Genomic DNA, 20,466 nt, shown 5'->3' on the forward strand with positions numbered 1-20,466 from the left:
TTATTTCTTTATCTTGAGATAGAATATTGATAGATAACCTAGAAAGATTAAAGAGAGAGCACAGGAGAGGTAAATATATGGTATCGTAGACCTAATCAATATCAATTCTATTATAGCCTATACATTTAATTCTTAGATTTTTTTTTTTTTACTCGTGCATTACTGCATGGAAAGTTATTCAATCACCTATTTTCCCAACTTTTAACTTCTTTTTAAATCTTAATCTCTGTTTTAAGTTATTTTCCAAAATGGTCATGTATTTTATCTTATAAAGCAAAGAGGATAAAAAGATAAGGAAAAGAAGAGTGAGAGGAAGGGACGCCTGGGTGGCTCAGTCGGTTAAGTGGCTGCCTTCGGCCCACATCATGATCCCAGGGTCCTGGGATCGAGTCCCACATCAGGCTCCTTGCTCAGCTGGGAGCCTGCTTCTCCCTCTCTCTCCCTCTGCTTGTGCTCTCTCTGTCAAATAAATAAAATCTTAAAAATAAATAAATAAATAAAATAAAATAAAAAAGAGTGAGAGGAAAAGAAAAGGGAAAAAGATAAAAAGTGGGTGGGGATGGACATCTACTTTTGTACAGGAAAGACTAGAAAGGACAAGATATACCCTCCCATCTTAACAAATTGAAAGGTGAACAAAATACATAAAATAGCAGTTTTGAACCATTGTACAAAATGCAGCACAGGGCAGCAATCCTTGAGAGAAGGGAAGCAGATGAATCCTGTGGTTGCCTTACCGTATGGACTAGAGGGGGTTTCCAGGCATAGAAAGAGAAAAAACAAACAGTCCTATGGTCTCAAGTTCAGAAGACAGAATTTGGAGTTTAAAAGGCTCAACAGGTAGAATTTATGGGGCAAAATTACAGATAGAAAGGATCTGCATACAGAGAACTTTCCAGAAATTTGAAGGAGAATCCCCTTGATTCTTTGGCTAATCTACAAATACGTTTGAGAAAACTCTGTAAGATTAGGCAAAGAGCCAACAGGAAGGATCGGCAGAACCATTGCTGGAGCTTATAGAGGGCTGAGTAGTTTATGTTTCCACCAGCCAGAATGGCAGGAACTCTTAAAACATGGAAGCATCAAATAGAGGGTATTTCTTGCATAGTTGAGGTAAATTGGTACTAAAAGTTTCTCTGAACTAACCTTAAAATTTGAAAGAAAATGTCAAAAAGATCATACTAATTCCAGTAACCTAAACGTCCCAGAACAAAGCCCAACAACATCTAAAGGAATACAATGAAATTCAGCACTAAGCAATATAAAAATCACAGTGTTTATCAATCAATCCAAAATTTTTTAAATAAAAAAGTACAAAATATTATCCATAAGCAGGAGATTAAAAAATGATCATTCAAAAGAGACCCAGAAATGACACAGATAATAGAATTAGCAGAAAAGGATGTTAAACAAATATTATAACTATATACTCCACATGGTAGGCAGAATTCTAAAATGGTCCTCAAGATTCTTACTCACTGGCCTATACACACTATGTATAATCCCCTCCCTTCCAGTGTGGATGGACCCAACCTAATGAGGTAAATCCTTTAAAAGAAGGAAAGCATCAGAGAAAGCCATGTGGCAAAGAACTGCAGAAGCTTCTAAGGAGCTGAAAGCAGTCCCCACCCCACAGCCAACAAGAATACAAGAACCTTATAAACTTTCAAGGAAATGAATTATACCGAAAACTAGTGAGCTTGGAAAAGGACCCTAAACTTAGGTGATAATCAGTCTATGCTGACACTTTGATTTCAGCGTGGTGAAGACTCTGAGCAGACAACACAGCCACTCCATGCTCAGATTTCTGATCTACAGAAAAAGTGTGAGATAATAAATTTATATTATTTTAAGCTATCACATTTGTAGTAATTTGTTATGCAGTAAAAGAAAACTAATACACTCTCTTATGTTCAAGGAGGTGGAGGAAAACAGAAACATGATGGGAGGAGAAATGGAAGATATAAATAAGACTTAAACTACTAGAGATGAAAATAAAACATGTGAAGTAAGATATTTACCAAATGGGTTAGTTAACAGCATATTAAATACTGAAAAGTATTTAAGCTGTGGATTTGAAGATAAAGCATTAGAAATTATCCAAAATAAAACAAGAAAGACTGAGAGAACAAACAAAACAAAGACAAAGTAAGAAAACCTCGGTGTCCTGTAGGGTAATCTCAAGTTATATAATATACTTGCAAGCTTAATCCCCGAAAGAGGAGGGGTCAGAAAAAATACTTGGAGAATAAAGACCAAAATTATCCAAATTTGATGAAAACTGTAAACCCACAGAACCAAAAATCTCACCAACCCTTCAGTAAAAGAAAAATGAAGAAAACTGCACCAACACATAACAAAACCAAATTGCTGAGAATCAGAGAAAAAGGGAAAAATATTTTATTTAGTTAGTTAGTTTTATTCTCATAAAATATATTTATTAAAGTAGCACTATCAACATAGTACAATAAAATAGTACATAAAGGGAGACAATTTAATTGATGCCACCAACCAAGTCATCATGTATCCTACAAGAAAAATATACTTCTAAGCATTAATAAATGATCATTACAATAAAAATAAAGATACACAATAAAAGGAAAGATATACCATGCTCAAGAACTGGAAGAATTAACATTGTTAAAATGTACATGCCACTATTTTTTTTATTTAAATTCAATTAGCCAACAAAGTACACAAAATATACATCATTTTCAGATGTAGTGTTCAATAATTTATCAGTTGCGTATAACACCCAGTGCGCATTACATCACACACCCTCCTTAGTGCCCATCACCCAGTTTCCCCACCCCACCACCCATCTCCCCTCCAGCAACCCTCAGTTTGTTTCCTATGACTAAGAGTTTCTTACGGTTTTTCTCCCTCTCTGATGACTTCCCATTCAGTTTTCCCTCCCTTCCCCTATGACCCTCTGTGCTGTTTCTTACATTCCACATATGAATGAAACCATCGAAACCATTTGATAATTGTCTTTCCCTGATTGACTTATTTTGCTCAGCATAATACCTTCCAGTTCCATCCACGTCAATGTAAATGGTAAGTATTCATCCTTTCTGATGGCTGAGTGGTATTCCATTGTATATATATACCACATTTTTATCCATTCATCTGTTGATGGACATCTCAGCTCTTTCCACAGTTTGGCTGTTGTGGACATTGCTGCTGTGATTATTAGGGTACAGGTGCCCCCTCGGATCACTACATTTGTATCTTTGGGGTAAATAGTAGTACAGTTGCTGGGTCATAGGGTAGCTCTATTTTCAACTTTTTGAGAAACCTCCATACTGTTTTCCAGAATGGCTGCACCAGCTTACATTCCCACCAACAGTGTAGGAGGGTTCCCCTTTCTCTGCATCCTCGCCAACATCTGTCATTTCTTAACTTGTTAATTTTAGCCATTCTGACTGGTGTGAGGTGGTTTCTCATTGTGGTTTTGATTTGTATGGGAAAAATCTTTAAAGCAAAGTTTTAAAAGATAATTGTATACAGGAACAAAATAATGGCAGCCAGCGTCTCATCAAAAATTTTGCAAGCCACTGGACAAAAGAGCAACATCTTTAATAAAGTACTGCAAGGGGAAATAAACTTGTCATTCTAGAATTCTATACCCGGCAAAAAAATCTTTTAAAAGTAAAGGTGATGTTGGCAAAGATGTGAAGAAATTGGAACTCTCATACATGGCTGGTGGTAATGTAAAATGGTACTGCTGCTATAGAAAACACTCTGGCAGTTCCTTCAAAAGTTGAACATAGAATTGCCATATGATGTAGCAAATTCCACTCTTAGGTATATAGCCAAGAGAATTGAAAACATGTTCACAGGGTGCCTAGGTGGCTCAGTCTGTTAAGTGTCTGCCTTCAGCTCAGGTCATGATCTCAGGGTCCTGGGATTGAGCCCCACCATCAGGCTCTCTGCTCAGTGGAGAGCCTACTTCTCCCTCTCCCCCTGCTTGTGTGCTTTCTTTCTCTGTGTCAGATAAATAAATAAAATCTAAAAACGAAAAAAAAGAAAGAGAACATGTTCACACAAAAATTTGTATATGAATGTTCATAGCACTATTTTCCAAATAGCCAAAAAGTGGAAACAACCCAAATGTCCATCAGTTGATGAATGTATAAACAAGATGTGGTGCATAGCAATAAGATATTATTAAGCCATAAAAAAATGAAGTGCTGATACATGCTACCACATGGGTGAACCTTGAAAACATTATGCTAAATGAAAGAAGATGGATACAAAAGGCCACATATTACATGATTTTATTAATATGAAACATCCACAATAAGCAAATCCATACAGGCAGAGAGTAGATTAGTGACTGCCAGGGGCAACGAAGAAGAGGAAATGAAAAAGATAACACCATGAAAACAATCAAAAGAGTGAGTGACTCTAGAAACATAAGACAAAGTAGATTTCAGAGCAAGGAATATTGCCAGGGATAAAGAGGGACATTTCATAAGTATAAGGGGGATATTTCACCAAGAAGACAGCAATCCTGAAAGTGTGTGCACACAATGAGTTTCAAAATAAATGAAAAAACAGAATTGAAATGAGAAACAGACAAATCCACTATCATAGTTGGCAATTGCAATTTTTCTCTTAATAAATGATATAAAAATACACACCAAGAGACCCACTTCTTTCTTGCCTCACCCAGATTACTGAGTTGATCTGCAAGATTGAAGGGCTGGGAGAGGCTGGGGACACAGCAGCAAAGGCTTGAATTCACAGAGGGATGCTACTAACTGCTTCACAGTTCTTCCTACTAACCCAGTTTGCAGACTCCCATCAGGAAGACTACCTACAAGTTGCTGGAGATGCCTTGCCTGTAGAACTCCCCAACTAGCTCTTTGAATCTCCCTATTGCTCTGCACACCTCACCCGCATACCCCTAATACTCCCTCTACTCCAATGGCCAGTTCCTAGTATGCACTCTTGTGGGCAGCAAAAGTGAGCCTTTACAGACTTGCTGGTAAGCCAACACAGAAAGTTCAATTCTGTAGGATTTCAGGGGACATTTTAGAGAGCTACCCTTGGAAAAACAAACATAAGTCTCTCAACAGTTGGCCTGGCTTTGTGGGATCAAGAGAAGGCATACAGTTTTAAGAACTTCCCCCAAGAGAAAACGGAGTGTGGAGTAAGGACATCTAAGAAAAGCCTCAGAAAAGATCTAAGAAAAGGTCTAAGAAAGCCTCAGAATCTGTAGATGGACTGACAGGTGAAGATGTCTCTTCCAAAGCTGGTTAGTGAAGACTAGAGGAGTCTTCAAATGTGAACATGGCAACATAAGACTTCAGGGAACATAACAAATCAGGGAAACATGGCTCCACCAAAGAAACATGGTAATTTTGCAGTAACTGACTCCAAAGAAATGGAGATCTATGAATTGCCTGGCAAAGAATTTAAAATAATTGTTTTAAAGAAGCTCAGCAATCTACAAGAGAGAACACAGACAACTCAGTAAAATTAGGGAAATAATACATGAACAAAACTAGAGGTTTAACAGAGAGAAATCATAAAAACCTTTTGTTTGTATAAAGATGTGTACTCAAATGTTCACAGTAGCTTTATTCATAACAGCCAAAAACCAGAAAGAACCCAAATGTCTATCAACTGGTAAATAAATAAATAGATGGATACATAGATTTATAGTTAAAAGGATCAAACTATTTTTTCTTAGAAACATCTTTATTACAAGTGTCCTCTCATACTACATACATTAAAGAGTGTCCTTTTCATACTACATTCCTTACACCCTCTCATACTACAGTCCTCTTCATACTACATTCCTTACAGTCCTCTCATACTACATACATACTACATACATTGTGTATAATTTCCATTCACTGAAATAACAGTATTCTCATCATACCTTGCAAGTAGCATTCTTAGAAACATTTTATTTTTAAGATTTTATTTATTTATTTATTTATTTGAGAGAGAGAGTCGGGGGGAAAGGGCGGGGAGCAGAGGGAGAGGGACACACAGACTCCATGTTGAGTGCAGAGCCCGATGCAGGGCTCGATCCCATGACTGCGATCATGACCTGAGCTGAAATCAAGAGTCAGATGCTTAACTGACTGAGCCACCCAGGCGCTCCTAGAAATATCTTTTGTAAGTGTTCTTATACACTTCTCTACATGCATGGAAGAATAGGTATAACTTCCATTCACTGTTCTTACACTGTTCTCATACCAGCTAGCAAGTAGCCAGATCAAACTGTTGATATACACAGCAATATGGATGAATCTCAAAACCATTATGCTAATTTAAAGAAGACACACAAAAAAAGACTTTATACTATATGATTCCATTCATATGAAATACTACAAAAGGCAAATTTTACAGTGATTGCAGCAGATTACTGAGTGCCAAGGGCCAAAGGGAGGTCGGGAGGGATTGACAGTAGAGAGGCATAATGAATTTTTTTATAATGATGGAATGTTTCTAATTCATGGTTATAGTAGTGATTACTCCAGTAAAGCTGATTAAAAAAAAAAAAAAAGTCAGAAGAGGGACCTACTTCTTGGTCACCTAATTTTTGTCAAGTTCTTTGTTCCTAGGTCTTCCCATCGTATTACCTGGAGCTCTCTCCCAACTATAGCTTTAGCCTTTCCTATTTAGTGCCTTGTAGCCCTTTTGCTGTTCTCTTAGGCTTTTTAGGCTTTTTCCTACTAATGAGTGTTACGGAAACAGAGCTGTTCAGGGTCCTGTTCCCTCTGAGCTGAGTTCTGTGTCTTCCAAACCAATAGATTAAATGAATCCATGTTAATACGTTAAAGGTCAAGCCCTTAGAGGAAGGCCTCATCTTAACACACAGAATAGTCATCATTAATATGGCATGATTTTTAAGTCTAGAAAAGCTTCCTTTGTTAAAAAACAAACAAAAAAACCCAGCTTTCTCCTGACCCCATATATAGCAGTGGAAAGAGGGTGTAAGGAATATGTATTTTTAAATATTCCACAGGTGACTTTATACTAATCACTCAGGCTTAGAAACCACTGGATTGAGGTACTGCTCACCCCATCTTTTAAAAACAAAACAAAATACCTTTACTCAGACTTCACTAAGTTTTCATCAAAAATCTTTGCAGGAGACTTTTTTCATATGCTATTTATTATCTACTGTCTCTCATTAGCTCGGTTGGTCTTTTCATTCCTCTAAAGAAAAAAGGTTTTAGGGGCCCACTTTCATTAAGAATCCACTATGTACAAGGTATTTGACAAGGGCTCGTATTTAGTTCTCATAGATGATAAAAATGAGGTACAAATGGTAAATAACTTGCCCAAGGACATAGCTAGTAGGTAGCAGGAGTGGGTTTTGTATGCTCGACTTTAAAATAAACGTGTTTCCTTTTATGCTGTGCTAACTCTGGGAGGATGGAACAAATGAGGAGCTATCCTTATCATCTTCACTGACCCATTTGCTCCTAAATTCTCTGCTTCTCCATACCTGGACATACGGAGAAAGAAATAAGTCACTAACACAGAGCATATCTCTGTTCTTAAAAAATCCTGACCATCTTTTCCTAATCAGGTTTTTCAGTGATTTGAGTCACTTGCTTGCCTCACACAGATGGAATCATGGGCTTTTTTTTCACTAGTTGACTTATACTATAACCTAATTAGTAATATCTTTACCTTTGATCATTTATAAACTTCTGATATGCAACAGCTTTGAGTTACTCAGAGAAACCTTACTTATATTAGAAACTGCCCCCCAGCCAATGGCACAACCTCTATGACTTCAGTTTCCTCTTCTGTAAGATGATGGGGTTGGAGTAGATTATTTCTAAGTTTCCTTTTGCATTCTGTGCATATAAGTCACTTATTTCGGACACATGACAGATTTGCACAAACATTATTAGAAGGGTCATTGGATTTTCAAGCTAGCTCATTAAACTTCTTGAACAAGCAACATACCTAAAATACAGTAATGCAGGTTGGAGGAAGAGACAAAGGGCTCTGTTAAAGAGATAGTCTTGCATATCATTCTGCCTGTGTTTACTTCTTGATTGCAATGAAGACAGCATATCTGGTACTTCTGTGTCATCATGTTTTGTTACCCTCTGCGGAAAGATCGGGTCAAATTCATGAAGCAGTTTACAGTTTTCATATCAAATTGAATAAAAAATTTTCTTGGCCAGAGTTTGAAACCTCTTTTGATAACTTTTAATACTTCGATAACTTTTAATAGTGGTGACTTATAATGAAAGCAGAAATTATTGATCTTAGGTGTCTATCAAGATAACTTTGGAAAAATATCTTCTAGGCAGCTGAGATTCTACTACAACATGGAGCAAACCCAAATCAAAAGAATCAAAAGCAGAAGACTGCTTTGGATGAAGCAGATAATGAAAAAATGAAAGAGCTGCTGAAATCTTATGGTGCAATTGAGACTGATAATAGAGATGAAAGTAATGTTATAGTCACTGGTATGTATGTCAGTATTGCTTGCTATTTTAGACAAGTGTATACCTCAGCTTAGAAAAATCTTCAGATTTGTAGTGTAAATTGTTTCATAACTGGGGTAGATGTTTTGTGTGTTTATTAAATTCTTGAAAAGCATTATTTATTTTTAGAAGTTAACATTTCCAAATTGGTTTAATTTATATACCATATGATCCTGTTGGATTAGAATTACATGTTGAAATGGAACCCATATTATTCATTAAACAATTATTAATCTCTAGAGATAGAGATGTAACTGAAACCACACAAATTGGCTTACTGGTAGTGGGGTTGGAAAAGGTTGGCATTATACTAAAATCTTTGCAACTAAAATCCCATTACTTCAAAATTTGTAGTGGTTCATGTGAAAGGGCCTGATGCAAACTTTTCAATACTCTAATGTTCTAATGCTAGAATATGAATTTGTTAATAAGCAAATATACTTGTATGCATATATGTATGTGTAAATATAATGTAAAAAATATTCAAGGGAATTTACAGTGAGGCAAAATTTTATGAACCATTTTTTAGAAATAGTTTGCATTTAAATAATATAATGAACTATCTATAAGAAATAGGCATGTAGTAAACACTAATTTAGAAAACATATATTTGTTAAGAACCTGCCAAGCAAATTGAGTATTTGCCTATGAGGAACTTATTCTTGTGGGGAGATCAACCAGAAAACAAACAGTTAAACACAGTTTATTAAGTGTTGAGGAGAGTGATTTGTTCTTCCTTTTCTGTCCTGCTTGAGCCTTGACTCATACGAGAAACCCAGAAACATATCTGCCCTTTCTCCCTATGAGGCAGAATAACTGGGAAGAGAACCCCTGTCACACACATTTCCCCCAGCCTACCACTATCTTTACCAATTGTTGATTTTCAAGAGAGGAGTTATATTATTGATATGATTGGTCAGAGCCAAGGATAATCACTGCCTCATATTTTACTAGTGAGATAGATCATGTGTAGGTCAAGGTCAAGACTGATACAAGTTCCTCTTTTCATTGCCTGCTCCAATATAAAGCCCCAGCCATGTCTCTCTCCCTCTCCACAGCCATGTTTCTCTCCCTCCCTTGGAGTTATTGGGCACTCTGTTATGAAGTGCTGTATCAATTCCCACTTGTCTGTTGTTTCTTGTGTATACATTTCCTTGATCAAGTACCCTAAAGGGATGAGGGATGAGGGATGTAGGTTACAATAGTTATATGAAGAAAGGGAATCCAGAATGGGAAAAGGGTCAGAGACAATGAATTGTAGACATAGTGATTAACAGCATGGATTTTGGAATCAGATCTGTTTTTAGTACTAGCTGTGTGACATTAAGGAAACTTCCGGAATCCCTCTAAGCTTCATTCTCCTCTTCTGTAAAATGGACAGAATAAACTACCTATGAAGATTAAATAAGATGGTTCAGGAAAAGAGTTTGCCATCCACTGTGTGATAAGTATTCAGTAAATGTTAGCTGTAATCACTCAATTGATACTAATAATGAGATGCTGATCAACATTAAGTTATTATAGTAATTGTAGACTTAATTTATTTCTGTTCGTCACCATTAAAATTGATAAAATGAAGCTAAATTTTTACACGTTATTATATTTTCTAATTTTAATTTTTAAAGTCAAAATTCCTGCTGTCCGACCAAGAAGACTTAAACGGTGTTTTTGTGATGACTGCAAAACTGTTGATCCACCTTCTCTTTCACACAGAGAAAAAACAAGAGAAAGCCATCCTGTGGTGAGTAAAGTTAGAAATCCTTTCATTTTTCATCTTAGAAAATGCCATTCTTTGGGCCAGCCAGCCATTGGCTATTGGCAGTATTCTTTGCATTTTAAGGACACACAGGTTGAAAATATTTTTTGTTACAAGAAAATAATACAGTTAATGAGCCAAGAAAATATGTTGTACAGTTAACTCACTTATCTGCATTGAATACAGAATTATGGATTAGCTGCTATTCTTTACAACTAGGTTGTATTCTTTAGCTACTTCTTGTCCCACTATCATAGTGTGTCTTCATCCACCCACTCCCACAAAAAGTCTAGGATGCATAGTAAGTAGAAAAGATCCTAGAACCCAGACAGAGAAGAGAAAAACAACTGGGGTTAGCCAACGTGGAATCTCACATGGTTTATAGTGATAGTGTTTGCTATATGTGAAGCTCTTCATATAAAAGTATATTTATACAAAAATAACATAGTAGTTGCTCAATAAAAAAATGTTACTTGTTAAGATGGATATGTGTAACTTGATTAAAAACATAAAGCTTACTAGAAACTAACTCCTTAAGAAAGTAGCATCCTCAATGAAATATTATTTTGAATAATACTATGTATGTTGATGGGCACCTGGGTGGCTCAGTGGGTTAAGCATCTGCCTTTGGCTCAGGTCATGATCACAGGGTCCTGGGATCGAGCCTCACATCAGGCCCCTTGTTCAGCAGGGAGCCTGCTTCCCTCTGCTTCCCTCTGCCTGCTGCTCCCCCTGCTTGTGCTCTCTCCCTCTCTGTCAAATAAATAAAATCTTAAAAAAAAAAAAAGACTATGTATGTTGATGAGACTTCTCTTACATGCTTTCTGTTAGTCATTGTAAAGAAGACGTTGCCATTCATTGAACCTAAACTATTAATCAACAAATTTGTAGCTTAAATATTTTATCTTAAGTGGTATTCAAACTAAATTACATTTGCCTCAGCACTTTGAAAATGTTTTACACTGTTTCCTGGTGTCTGTTGCCATGGACAGAAAGTCAACCATCAATCTGTCATTCCCTTGTAGATAATCTGTCTTTTAATCTTACAGATTTTATATTCTTCACTTTCACTAAGTTGTGTCTAAATGTGGAGTGTTTTTATTAATTATAATCAGGCCTAGAAATGCTCCTTTAATCTGAAGGCACATTTCTCATTTGTATTTCAGGAACTTTCAGTCCTTATACCTTTGAAAATTTCCCCTGCTCCATTCTCAGTATTTTTCTGTTTTTGTAACCTCTATTCAGATGTCTTTTAGACCAGTCTCCATGTCTTCTAGTATCTTCTTCATATTTTCCATCTCTTTAACTCTCCACAGTATATTCTGTGTGATATCCTTTGACTTCTCTTCTAGTTCATTATTATTCTCCTCAAATATTTCTAATCTATTTAACCCATACATTGAGTCTTTAAATTAAATGACTTTTTTATTTCTAGAAATTATTTGCTTTTCAAATTTTTTGTTTTAAAGAAAGAACAAAATAAAACAAAGACTTTTCTGCTCTTAAAATATTGATAGGATTTTTAAAAATCCAAACATTTTTTGGGGCGCCTGGGTGGCTCAGTTGGTTAAGCGGCTGCCTTCGGCTCAGGTCATGATCCTGGAGTCACTGGATCGAGTCCCGCATCGGGCTCCCTGCTCAGCAGGGAGTCTGCTTCTCCCTCTGACCCTCCTCCCTCTCATGCTCTCTGTCTCTCATTCTCTCTCTCTCAAATAAATAAATAAAATCTTTAAAAAAAAAAAAAAATCCAAACATTTTTTGAAAGGAATTTCAAAGTCTCTTCCTGATTCTTTCTCATGATAACATGATTCTTTATGTGGTTTTTAATTTTTTATTATAATTCCCTTTCCATGAGGACTGATTACTGTGGGAATTTTGGTGTGCCTAACCTTTGTGTTGAACATTTGCATCTGCTGAGGCCCTAGAAGTTTATCCATTTCACACAAGTTTTTATGCTAATTTCTCAATTTGGGTTCCTAAACCACACAAATTATATAAATTTAATTCTTATATATATGTGTGGTATAGGCTTGAGTCTCTAATTTTCTACCCAAAGCCTTGGGTGGTGACAAGTAGAGTTTTTCTAACCTTTAGTTAACCTAAAGGTCACTAACTTTATGTGGGGATTCCATGCCTCTTTTTCCTTTGTGAGCATTAAAAACCCAGCCCCTAATACCTATATTTGTTCCAAATCCCCGATGGGTCACCACTAGTTTCATTTCTGACACCAGGGAATTTTTCAGTCATTTTCCATTCTTAGCTGTGTGTGGGTATATATATATTTTTAAAGATTTTATTTATTTATTTGACAGAGAGAGACACAGCGAGAGAGGGAACACAAGCAGGGGGAGCGGGAGAGGGAGAAGCAGGCTTCCTGCTGAGCAGAGAGCCTGATGCAGGGCTCGATCCTAGGACCCTGGGATCATGACCCGAGCTGAAGGCAGGCGCTTAACGACTGAGCCACCCAGGCGCCCCTGTGTGTGTGTATATTTAAAGTTTATTGTATTTTGTATACTGTTTCCATGTGTTTGGAGTAGGCAGAGGTTCTTCTCTATCAGCTCAGCCCACCATATCTTTAAGGTGTGTTTTCATGTAAAAATTAGAACATCTTGGAAAAACTGCCTGTTGTTATTAACTGTATAGGTGTTTGCTTCAGGAGTAATGTATATTATTTCACATGCCAAGCTTCAGAAAAAATGTAATGGAGATACAGGAGTCTAAAGAAAACCAACTTTGGGTGGAGGAATGGGTAAAATGGGGGAGGGGAGTGGGAGGTAGGTTTCCAGTTATGAAATAAGTAAGTCACAGGGATAAAAGGTACAACATAGGTAATATAGTCAATGATATTGTAATAGTGTTGTATGGTGACAGATGGGAGCTACACTTGTGGTGAGCATAACATAACATATAAACTTGTCAAATTACTGTTGTACACCTGAAACTAATGTAATATTATGTGTCAACTGTACTTCAATTAAAAAAAAAGAAAAAGAAAACCAACTTTAGAAAAGGAGAAAAACTCAAGAAATATAAGGACTTTAAAGTCATTAGGGGTTAGTCTTTTGTAAATGTAAACTTATTTTTGAATGTTGGAAACTTCAAATCAAATTGGGGAGAGGGGTGACTCTATGGCCAGATACAAAGGAAATGAGATGATTTTAGTTTGCTGCCACCTTATAACACCTTTAGATCACAGCATGTAGGCAGCTTCCTTCTCTATACCCGTGTAGATGGAGTAATAATACTAATAGTTGGTATTCACTGAATACTTATTATATGATAAGCTCTCCTCTAAGTCCTTATATTAACTCATTTTAATCCTCATAATAACCCTTCTGGGTGCGTTCTGTTATTCTCATTATTCTTCCTTATTACAGTTGAGGAAGCTAAAGTAAAAGACGTTAAGTAACTTAATCCAGAATTATATTTCTGTTAAGTAGCAATACCAGAATTAAAGCAGTGCCAGGCAGTCTAGCTGCAGAGCCTGTGCTTCTTTTTTTTTTTTTTTTTAAGATTTTATTTATTTGTTTGAGAGACAGAGTGAGCAAGAGAGAGAGTACAGGAGCAGGGGCAGAGGGAGAAGGAGAAGCAGACTCTCCTGCTGGGCAGGGAACCCGATGCGGGGCTCCATCCCAGGACTCTGGGATCCTGACCTGAGCTGAAGGCAGATGCTTAACGACTGAGCCACCCAGGCGCCCCAGAGCCAATGCTTCTGACCACAGTGCTATACTGTACAAAATTGTAAGAGAGGTGTCAGAGTCAAAGATGATCCTGCCATGAAAAATAGGAAATTTGGAATAAAATTATAGTGAAGCTTTCCATAACCACAGTATAAACTGTCTAAAGCTGCTTGTTCCAAAGACAGATCATAGGTTGGGTTTTTTGGTATTTCTTTTTAAGATAAAAATGCAGTAATGAAGGACTAAGAAGGGGGATCTTGGAAGGAAGGTTATACTGGCCTCTTCATGATGGAAGGTAAAGCTGGTGTGGAGTTGAAGGTTATTGCCCATGGTAGCCAAGACTGAGTGCATCCACAATATGAGCAAAGCAAAACGGAAAATCAGCACCAAAAAAATGTTTTCTTTATCCTGACCTGTAGGTAGACGCTTAGCCAGGGCTCAGATTCAGACCTTTAGTTTGCTTTTATAGACGTTCATTGTAAAAAGAGATAAATCTCATTTTGTTTGTTTGTTTTGCATATTTATGTTTTATAGTTCTGCTCTGATGCATTTCATAAATGACAGCAGTGAGATTGCTTTTCCACATAATTGGATGGTTTCATTATGTGCATTTTTCATGTCCCTGTAGGCACCAAAGTAAAATTTCAGGGCAATGTACTTTAGAAGGCTTTGAGGACTGTCACATTGTTTAAATGAATGTATATTGAGAATATATTAAAGGATAGGTAATATGAGTCAGTCCACCAGTCTTTGTTTATTGAGCGCCAGCTATATATCCAACAGTGTGGGAACCATTCACAAATATAAAAGCTATGCTCCTGCCTAGAAGATGTTATTTTCTTGATAGAGAAATATAATGTGTAAGACATTATATATAAATGCTAAATTATATACCACCAGAATTCTTAACTAATTCTGAAAAAGGAGAAATCCATATGAATTAGATTAGCCAGAGATTTCATGTATGATACGGGTTTTATATAATAATAAGTGGTACTTATTTGAACTCTTGTGTTTTGCTGGCACTGCCTGAAGCATTTTACATGTGTTACTCTATTCAGGCAAGGAGAGGACAAGTAACATGCTGGAGCCATCCAGCTAGGAAGAGGTGAAGTCAGAATTCACACCCAGGCAGTCTAGTTCCAGAATCCACTCCATGATTACTTCTCTCATAAGAAAGAGATGAATCTGGGCAAAGTAAATTGAGGACATTCTAGGCAGGACAGTCAGTTCTAACAAGGGCATGGGAAGGTGGCCTTAATTCCCATTTGTGAATGAGAGAGTAGTGTTTTGTATTTTTAAGATTATGTGGGAGATTTTAATAGTGTGCAGTGATAGTCATAAAGCCTTAAAGTGTACTTATTGCATATATGTGACCTTTAAATATTATGTGCTGAGTTGTTCTTTTATCACCTACAGCTATAATTATAACAGAAGTCAGTGAGAAATTATGAACCTTTATATGGCTGCTACTCATATATTCTGTTTACCAGGAGTAGATCTGCTACATAAATCAAAATACTTAGGTTTACTTGTTCTCCACAAATACGCAACATTTATACAGTTAAGTTTAAACAAAGCATGAATACATTTCGAACATAAAGTGAAATGAGCATTTTATTTTAGCAGCACTTTCTTTAGCACTTCTACTGTGCATTTGACAATTGTATATCAGAGAGAAATATCTACCTTCTTGTAATGAAGTCTTTAATGTTTTTATCTGATAGCATCAGACCATCAGTGCCATTCTACAAGATATAGAAGAAAAACAAGAAAATTTACTAGAATTTGAAATAAGAACCCCTGAAGATGCAGGTAAATATGGACCCATACTCAAGTTTGATTATTTCATACATCCAAGGTCATTGCTCCCTCTGCTTCTTAAGGTACAGGTTTATGTCAGAGCTTACTTATGGTGGCTGAAAAGTAACCTTTTTTTTTTTTATGTGATAATAAAGTGCCAGGAATGGGCATTATAAGTCATTTATGCAAACCAGGAGTTAGTGTAATTGTTGATCAAGATACTTCTAGTCTATACTAGACTTCAAGGTATAGCATGAGTAAAATGAGAGATACTTAGAACCATGATCAGAGATAAGCTACTACTGGTGATATGTTTAGATGAAGATGTGGGGAAAAAAGCATAAGATAGTGACTAGAGATGAGATTATGTTACTCCTTAGTTCCTCAGCTTCACCCAACTATGGTAACCCTTAAAAACAGATCAGAAAAGGAATAGGCAGTTGTGACTCAAGTAGGGCAAATCCTCATACCTTTCAGATGAACAGATAGACCAGGTAAATGTCTCACTGCATAGATGTCTTCCTGTTTACAAAACACTAGTGATTCAAAATGGTAAATTTGACTTTGATTTCTAACCTAATAATCTGAATTTCTCAAAATTTCAGTGACTATTTGCAAATCTTTGATAGATCACGCTTGTGTTTTCTTGAGTTATGACTTACAAGGTAGAAATTAGCTCCTGATAGATGCAGATCTGAATGTTTAAGTAGTTAGCTAAAAAGTAATTTGAAGTATCTTATCAATCTTTTGTGTAACAGGATACAACTATTAGTTCATCTCTTGTCCTTGTCCATACTGTATAGTCTTTAAAAAATTATTTCCTGGGCGCCTGGGTGGCTCAGTTGGTTAAGCGACTGCCTTCGGCTCAGGTCATGATCCTGGAGTCCCTGGATCGAGTCCCACATCGGGCTCCCTGCTTGGCAGGGAGTCTGCTTCTCCCTCTGACCCTCCCCCCTCTCATGTGCTCTCTCTTTCTCATTCTCTCTGTCTCAAATAAATAAATAAAATCTAATAAATAAATAAATAAATATTTCCTTTTAAATTATACCCATTCTGCCTTTCATCTTGGCCTAATACATGGGACATGTTATGATTTGAGGAAAATAATACAAAATAACTTATACCCTCAAATAAATGTGAATAGTTCATATATTTTATTTAGTATTTATAATATCTTATACACCTAAGGTGAATTTCCTAATTTTATAATTTTTTTTATTAAAAAGGCATATAAATATACTTCAAAAAATAATAAAGATGAAAAAATATGCTAAAATTACCTACTGTCCCACCACAATATTTGTTTCCTTTCTTTTTCTAAGAATTTAGCTATGCAGTTATACCTCACTAAAATTATTAAAAACTTAGTTTGGATCATGCCAAATTTGCTATTTTAACATTTTTTCCCCCATAGCTGTTATTCTTAGTGGTGCATAGTATCCTGTTCTATAAATGTTCCAGGGCTTAATTTTTCCCTTTTTGTTGAGCAAAAAATTTACATTTTTCAAAATTTTGGCTATTCTATAGCATATATTTTTCTTAGGAAATATTAACATAATTGAGGCACCTGGGTGGCTCAGTCGGTTAAGCAGCTGCCTTTGGCTCAGGTCATGATCTCTGGGTCCTGGGATGGAGCCCTGCATAGGGCTCCCTGCTCGGTGGGGAGCCTGCTTCTCCCTCACCCTCTGCCTGCTGCTCCCCCTGCTTGTGCGCTCTCTCTCTCTCTCTCTGTCAAATAAATAAAATCTTAAAAAAAAAAAAAAAAAAAAAGAAATATTAACAGAATTGGAACTACTGGGTCAAAAATATATAAACATTTTTAAATCTGTTGATTTGTATTGATAAATTGTTTCATAAAGTATTAGATACTAATTTAATTTGCACTTTCACTGACACACATTAGTGTTTGTTTTCCTTTACACTGCTAACAGCTTCAGTATTTTCATTTAAATTAATTTTAGTAGTTTAATAACAAGAATGCCTAATGCCTCATATTTTCACTTGCCTTATTGATTATTAGTGGTATTTTTTCTCTAGTTTTATTTCCTGCTTTGTGAATTGACTATTCCTGTTTGTCTATTAATAAATAGGAGCCATTTTATGTAATCAAGTTATTGACCCCTTTTCTGCCTTAACTGCTGTAAATATGTTTTTCAGCTACTTAACTGTCTTTTTATGTGTAACGTGTTAATTTATGCTTAAGTACATACATTTTCAAATTCTGTATAGTAAAATGTATCAGCCTTTCCTTTGCTATTTCTTTTAATGCTTTTAAGATTAGAAACTTTTCTCCCCTCCCCATCCCTATGCTTCATAACTTAATTTAATTCTTTTTAGTCAGGATCCCTTTATTTTCGTCTCACTGCCCCTTTAAGGGAGGAGAGGAAGGCAATGGGACTCTAGAGTTCTTGGCTAGTAACTAAATACTGACTGCATTGACTCCATCAATCCTTGGCAAATGTCTAAAACTTAGTCTCTTCAGAGCAGTTTTCTGAGGCTGTTCTGAAGCTTCTGCCTGGCTTCTGTGTGGCAGGACAGCGCATTTTCCTTTCCCTGGCTCCTCTCAGTCTCCTCCTCCTCCTTCTACCCTCCTCCTTACTCCCTCCCTCCTTCCTTCCTCCTTTCTTCCTTCTTTCTTCTTCTTCTTTTTTTTTTTTTGTTTTTTTGGTGTCCCATCCTATACAGGCTCTTTCTCTGAGGGAGAAGCCATCATAGGATCACAGGGCAGGCTCCACACCAAGTCATCAGGATCCTGGCACTCTGGACCTGTGGTTAGAAGGGAGGGCAGTTAATTTCTAGCAGCAACTTTCCCTTTCCCCAGCTGTCCAAACGTCCTGCTCCGTAGGGTCTCAACCTCTAGATGTTCAAGGAGGAAGCCAGGTGTGAGTCCATCATCACCTCAAAACAAAGTTACTACTCTCTTCTTGAGAGACTCCCCACCCCCGCCCCCGTTAGGCTTGAATAAAGGAGAGAAACCTCGCCTCTCGCTTTAGCTACTCATACTGGAAATTCCCATCCAGTTGAGCAATAGCTCTCTGAAGTATCTTTACAAATTCACCACCTCCGTATTCTGACACCTTCTATATCTTTGATCTGGCTGAGGGATCCAAGAATAATGAATCCCATTGTGTACATTTCTTTGTAAGTTTTTCTTATAGATGTCTTGCATTCACTTGGATATCAGATATCTTTAATGCCTCAACCAAACAGACCAGAAAAATGTTTACTTTGAACATTTCGTATGTTATTTTTTATTAAGTGTTTTAACTCTTTTATTCATTTGAAATCTCTTTTCCACACGTGGCACAAGATAAGGATAGAATAGAGTCTCCCACCCCCATATTACTACTCTATTTGCCTCCTCTTATTTGTTGAATAATTTCTGTCATCCTTGTTTTTCTAATGCCTTATTACCATATATTAAAATCTTACACATATTAGGGCAATTTCTAAGTTTTCTCTAAGATATCAATGATTAATGTATCTGGTAAATAAGTATATAGTATCAAGTTAATGTAGAATTTTTTTTTTTTGAAGATTTTATTTATTTATTTGAGAGAGAGAGAGAGAGCACACAAGCAGAGGGAAAAGCAGGCTCCCTGCTGAGCAAGGAGCCCGATGTAGGACTTGATCCCAGGACCCTGGGATCATGACTTGAGCCAAAGGCAGATGCTTAACTGACTGAGCCACCCAGGTGTCCCTAATGTAAAATTCTTTATATCTTTTTTTATAGAAACATAGAGAATCTTCTAGGTTACTATGATAATGTTATTTTTACCTGTGATTTAAATTTAAGTTAGAAAAACCCAATGTGGGTGCCTGGGTGGCTCAGTTGGTTAAGTGTCTGCCTTAAGCTCAGGTCATGATCCCAGGGTCCTGAAATTGAGTCCCGCACAGGGCTCCCTACTCAGCAGGGAGTCTGCTACTCCCTCTCCCTCTGCCCCTCCCCCTGCTTGTGCTCTCTCTCTCTCTCTCAAATAAATGAATAAAATCTTGAAAAAAAAAAAAAAAGAAAAACCCAATGTGACAGGGTACATAGTGTGAACATCTTTTATTAAATAATGTCAAATCTGCCAAACAAATTTATATCTAAATTTTTCGTGATCATCCATATTTCCCCCCTTTTTTGGCACATGCATCATATGAAATTAATCCTCAGTCATAGTATTAACAAGACAGAAACTACTCTGGGAACACTGACTATACTGATCAAATTATTTGTCTGATTTGCAAAGGGAACAAATTCCTACTCTGAACTTGATTTCATTTCCCACCACTGATTTTCTCTAGTTAAATTATCTAGAAAAATATGCATTGGTCTAAAAAAATTAGGAAAAAACTTAAGAAACAAAGCCAAAACTGAAATAAATAACAAGTAACTTAAAAGAGGTAAAATGTATTCATCTAAGCCTTTCCATTTGCTGCTTGGGAATCTGAATTTGGACATAATTGACATTTATGTGTAAATCTTGTGGATTTGTGATGGGTGACGGAGGTCATGATGCCTTTAATTAGGAAGTAGTGGAAGAAAGTAAGAAAATTTTAAGTAATTATTGTAAAAGTAATTTTTTTTTTTTTTTAAAGATTTTATTTATTTATTTGAGAGAGAGAGAGCATGAGAGGGGAGAGGGTCGGGAGGGTCAGAGGGAGAAGCAGACTCCCTGCCGAGCAGGGAGGCTGATGCGGGACTCGATCCAGGGACTCCAGGATCATGACCTGAGCCGAAGGCAGTCGCGTAACCAACTGAGCCACC

General features: G+C 36.6%; 1 protein-coding gene across 1 annotated transcript in view; it reads left to right on the forward strand.

Annotated features, from left to right (window-relative positions):
* The window catches only part of ANKRD31 (ankyrin repeat domain 31), a 143,569-nt gene that overhangs the window by 84,790 nt on the left and 38,313 nt on the right, over window positions 1-20,466 (forward strand). The window contains exons 19-21 of the mRNA XM_078067181.1: window positions 8,294-8,456; window positions 10,100-10,215; window positions 15,638-15,725. Coding sequence (XP_077923307.1) covers window positions 8,294-8,456; window positions 10,100-10,215; window positions 15,638-15,725 — 367 coding nt within the window. The remainder of the gene's footprint in view (window positions 1-8,293; window positions 8,457-10,099; window positions 10,216-15,637; window positions 15,726-20,466) is intronic.

Source organism: Halichoerus grypus, chromosome 2 (assembly GCF_964656455.1).
Source record: "Halichoerus grypus chromosome 2, mHalGry1.hap1.1, whole genome shotgun sequence".
Classification (NCBI taxonomy): domain Eukaryota; kingdom Metazoa; phylum Chordata; class Mammalia; order Carnivora; family Phocidae; genus Halichoerus; species Halichoerus grypus.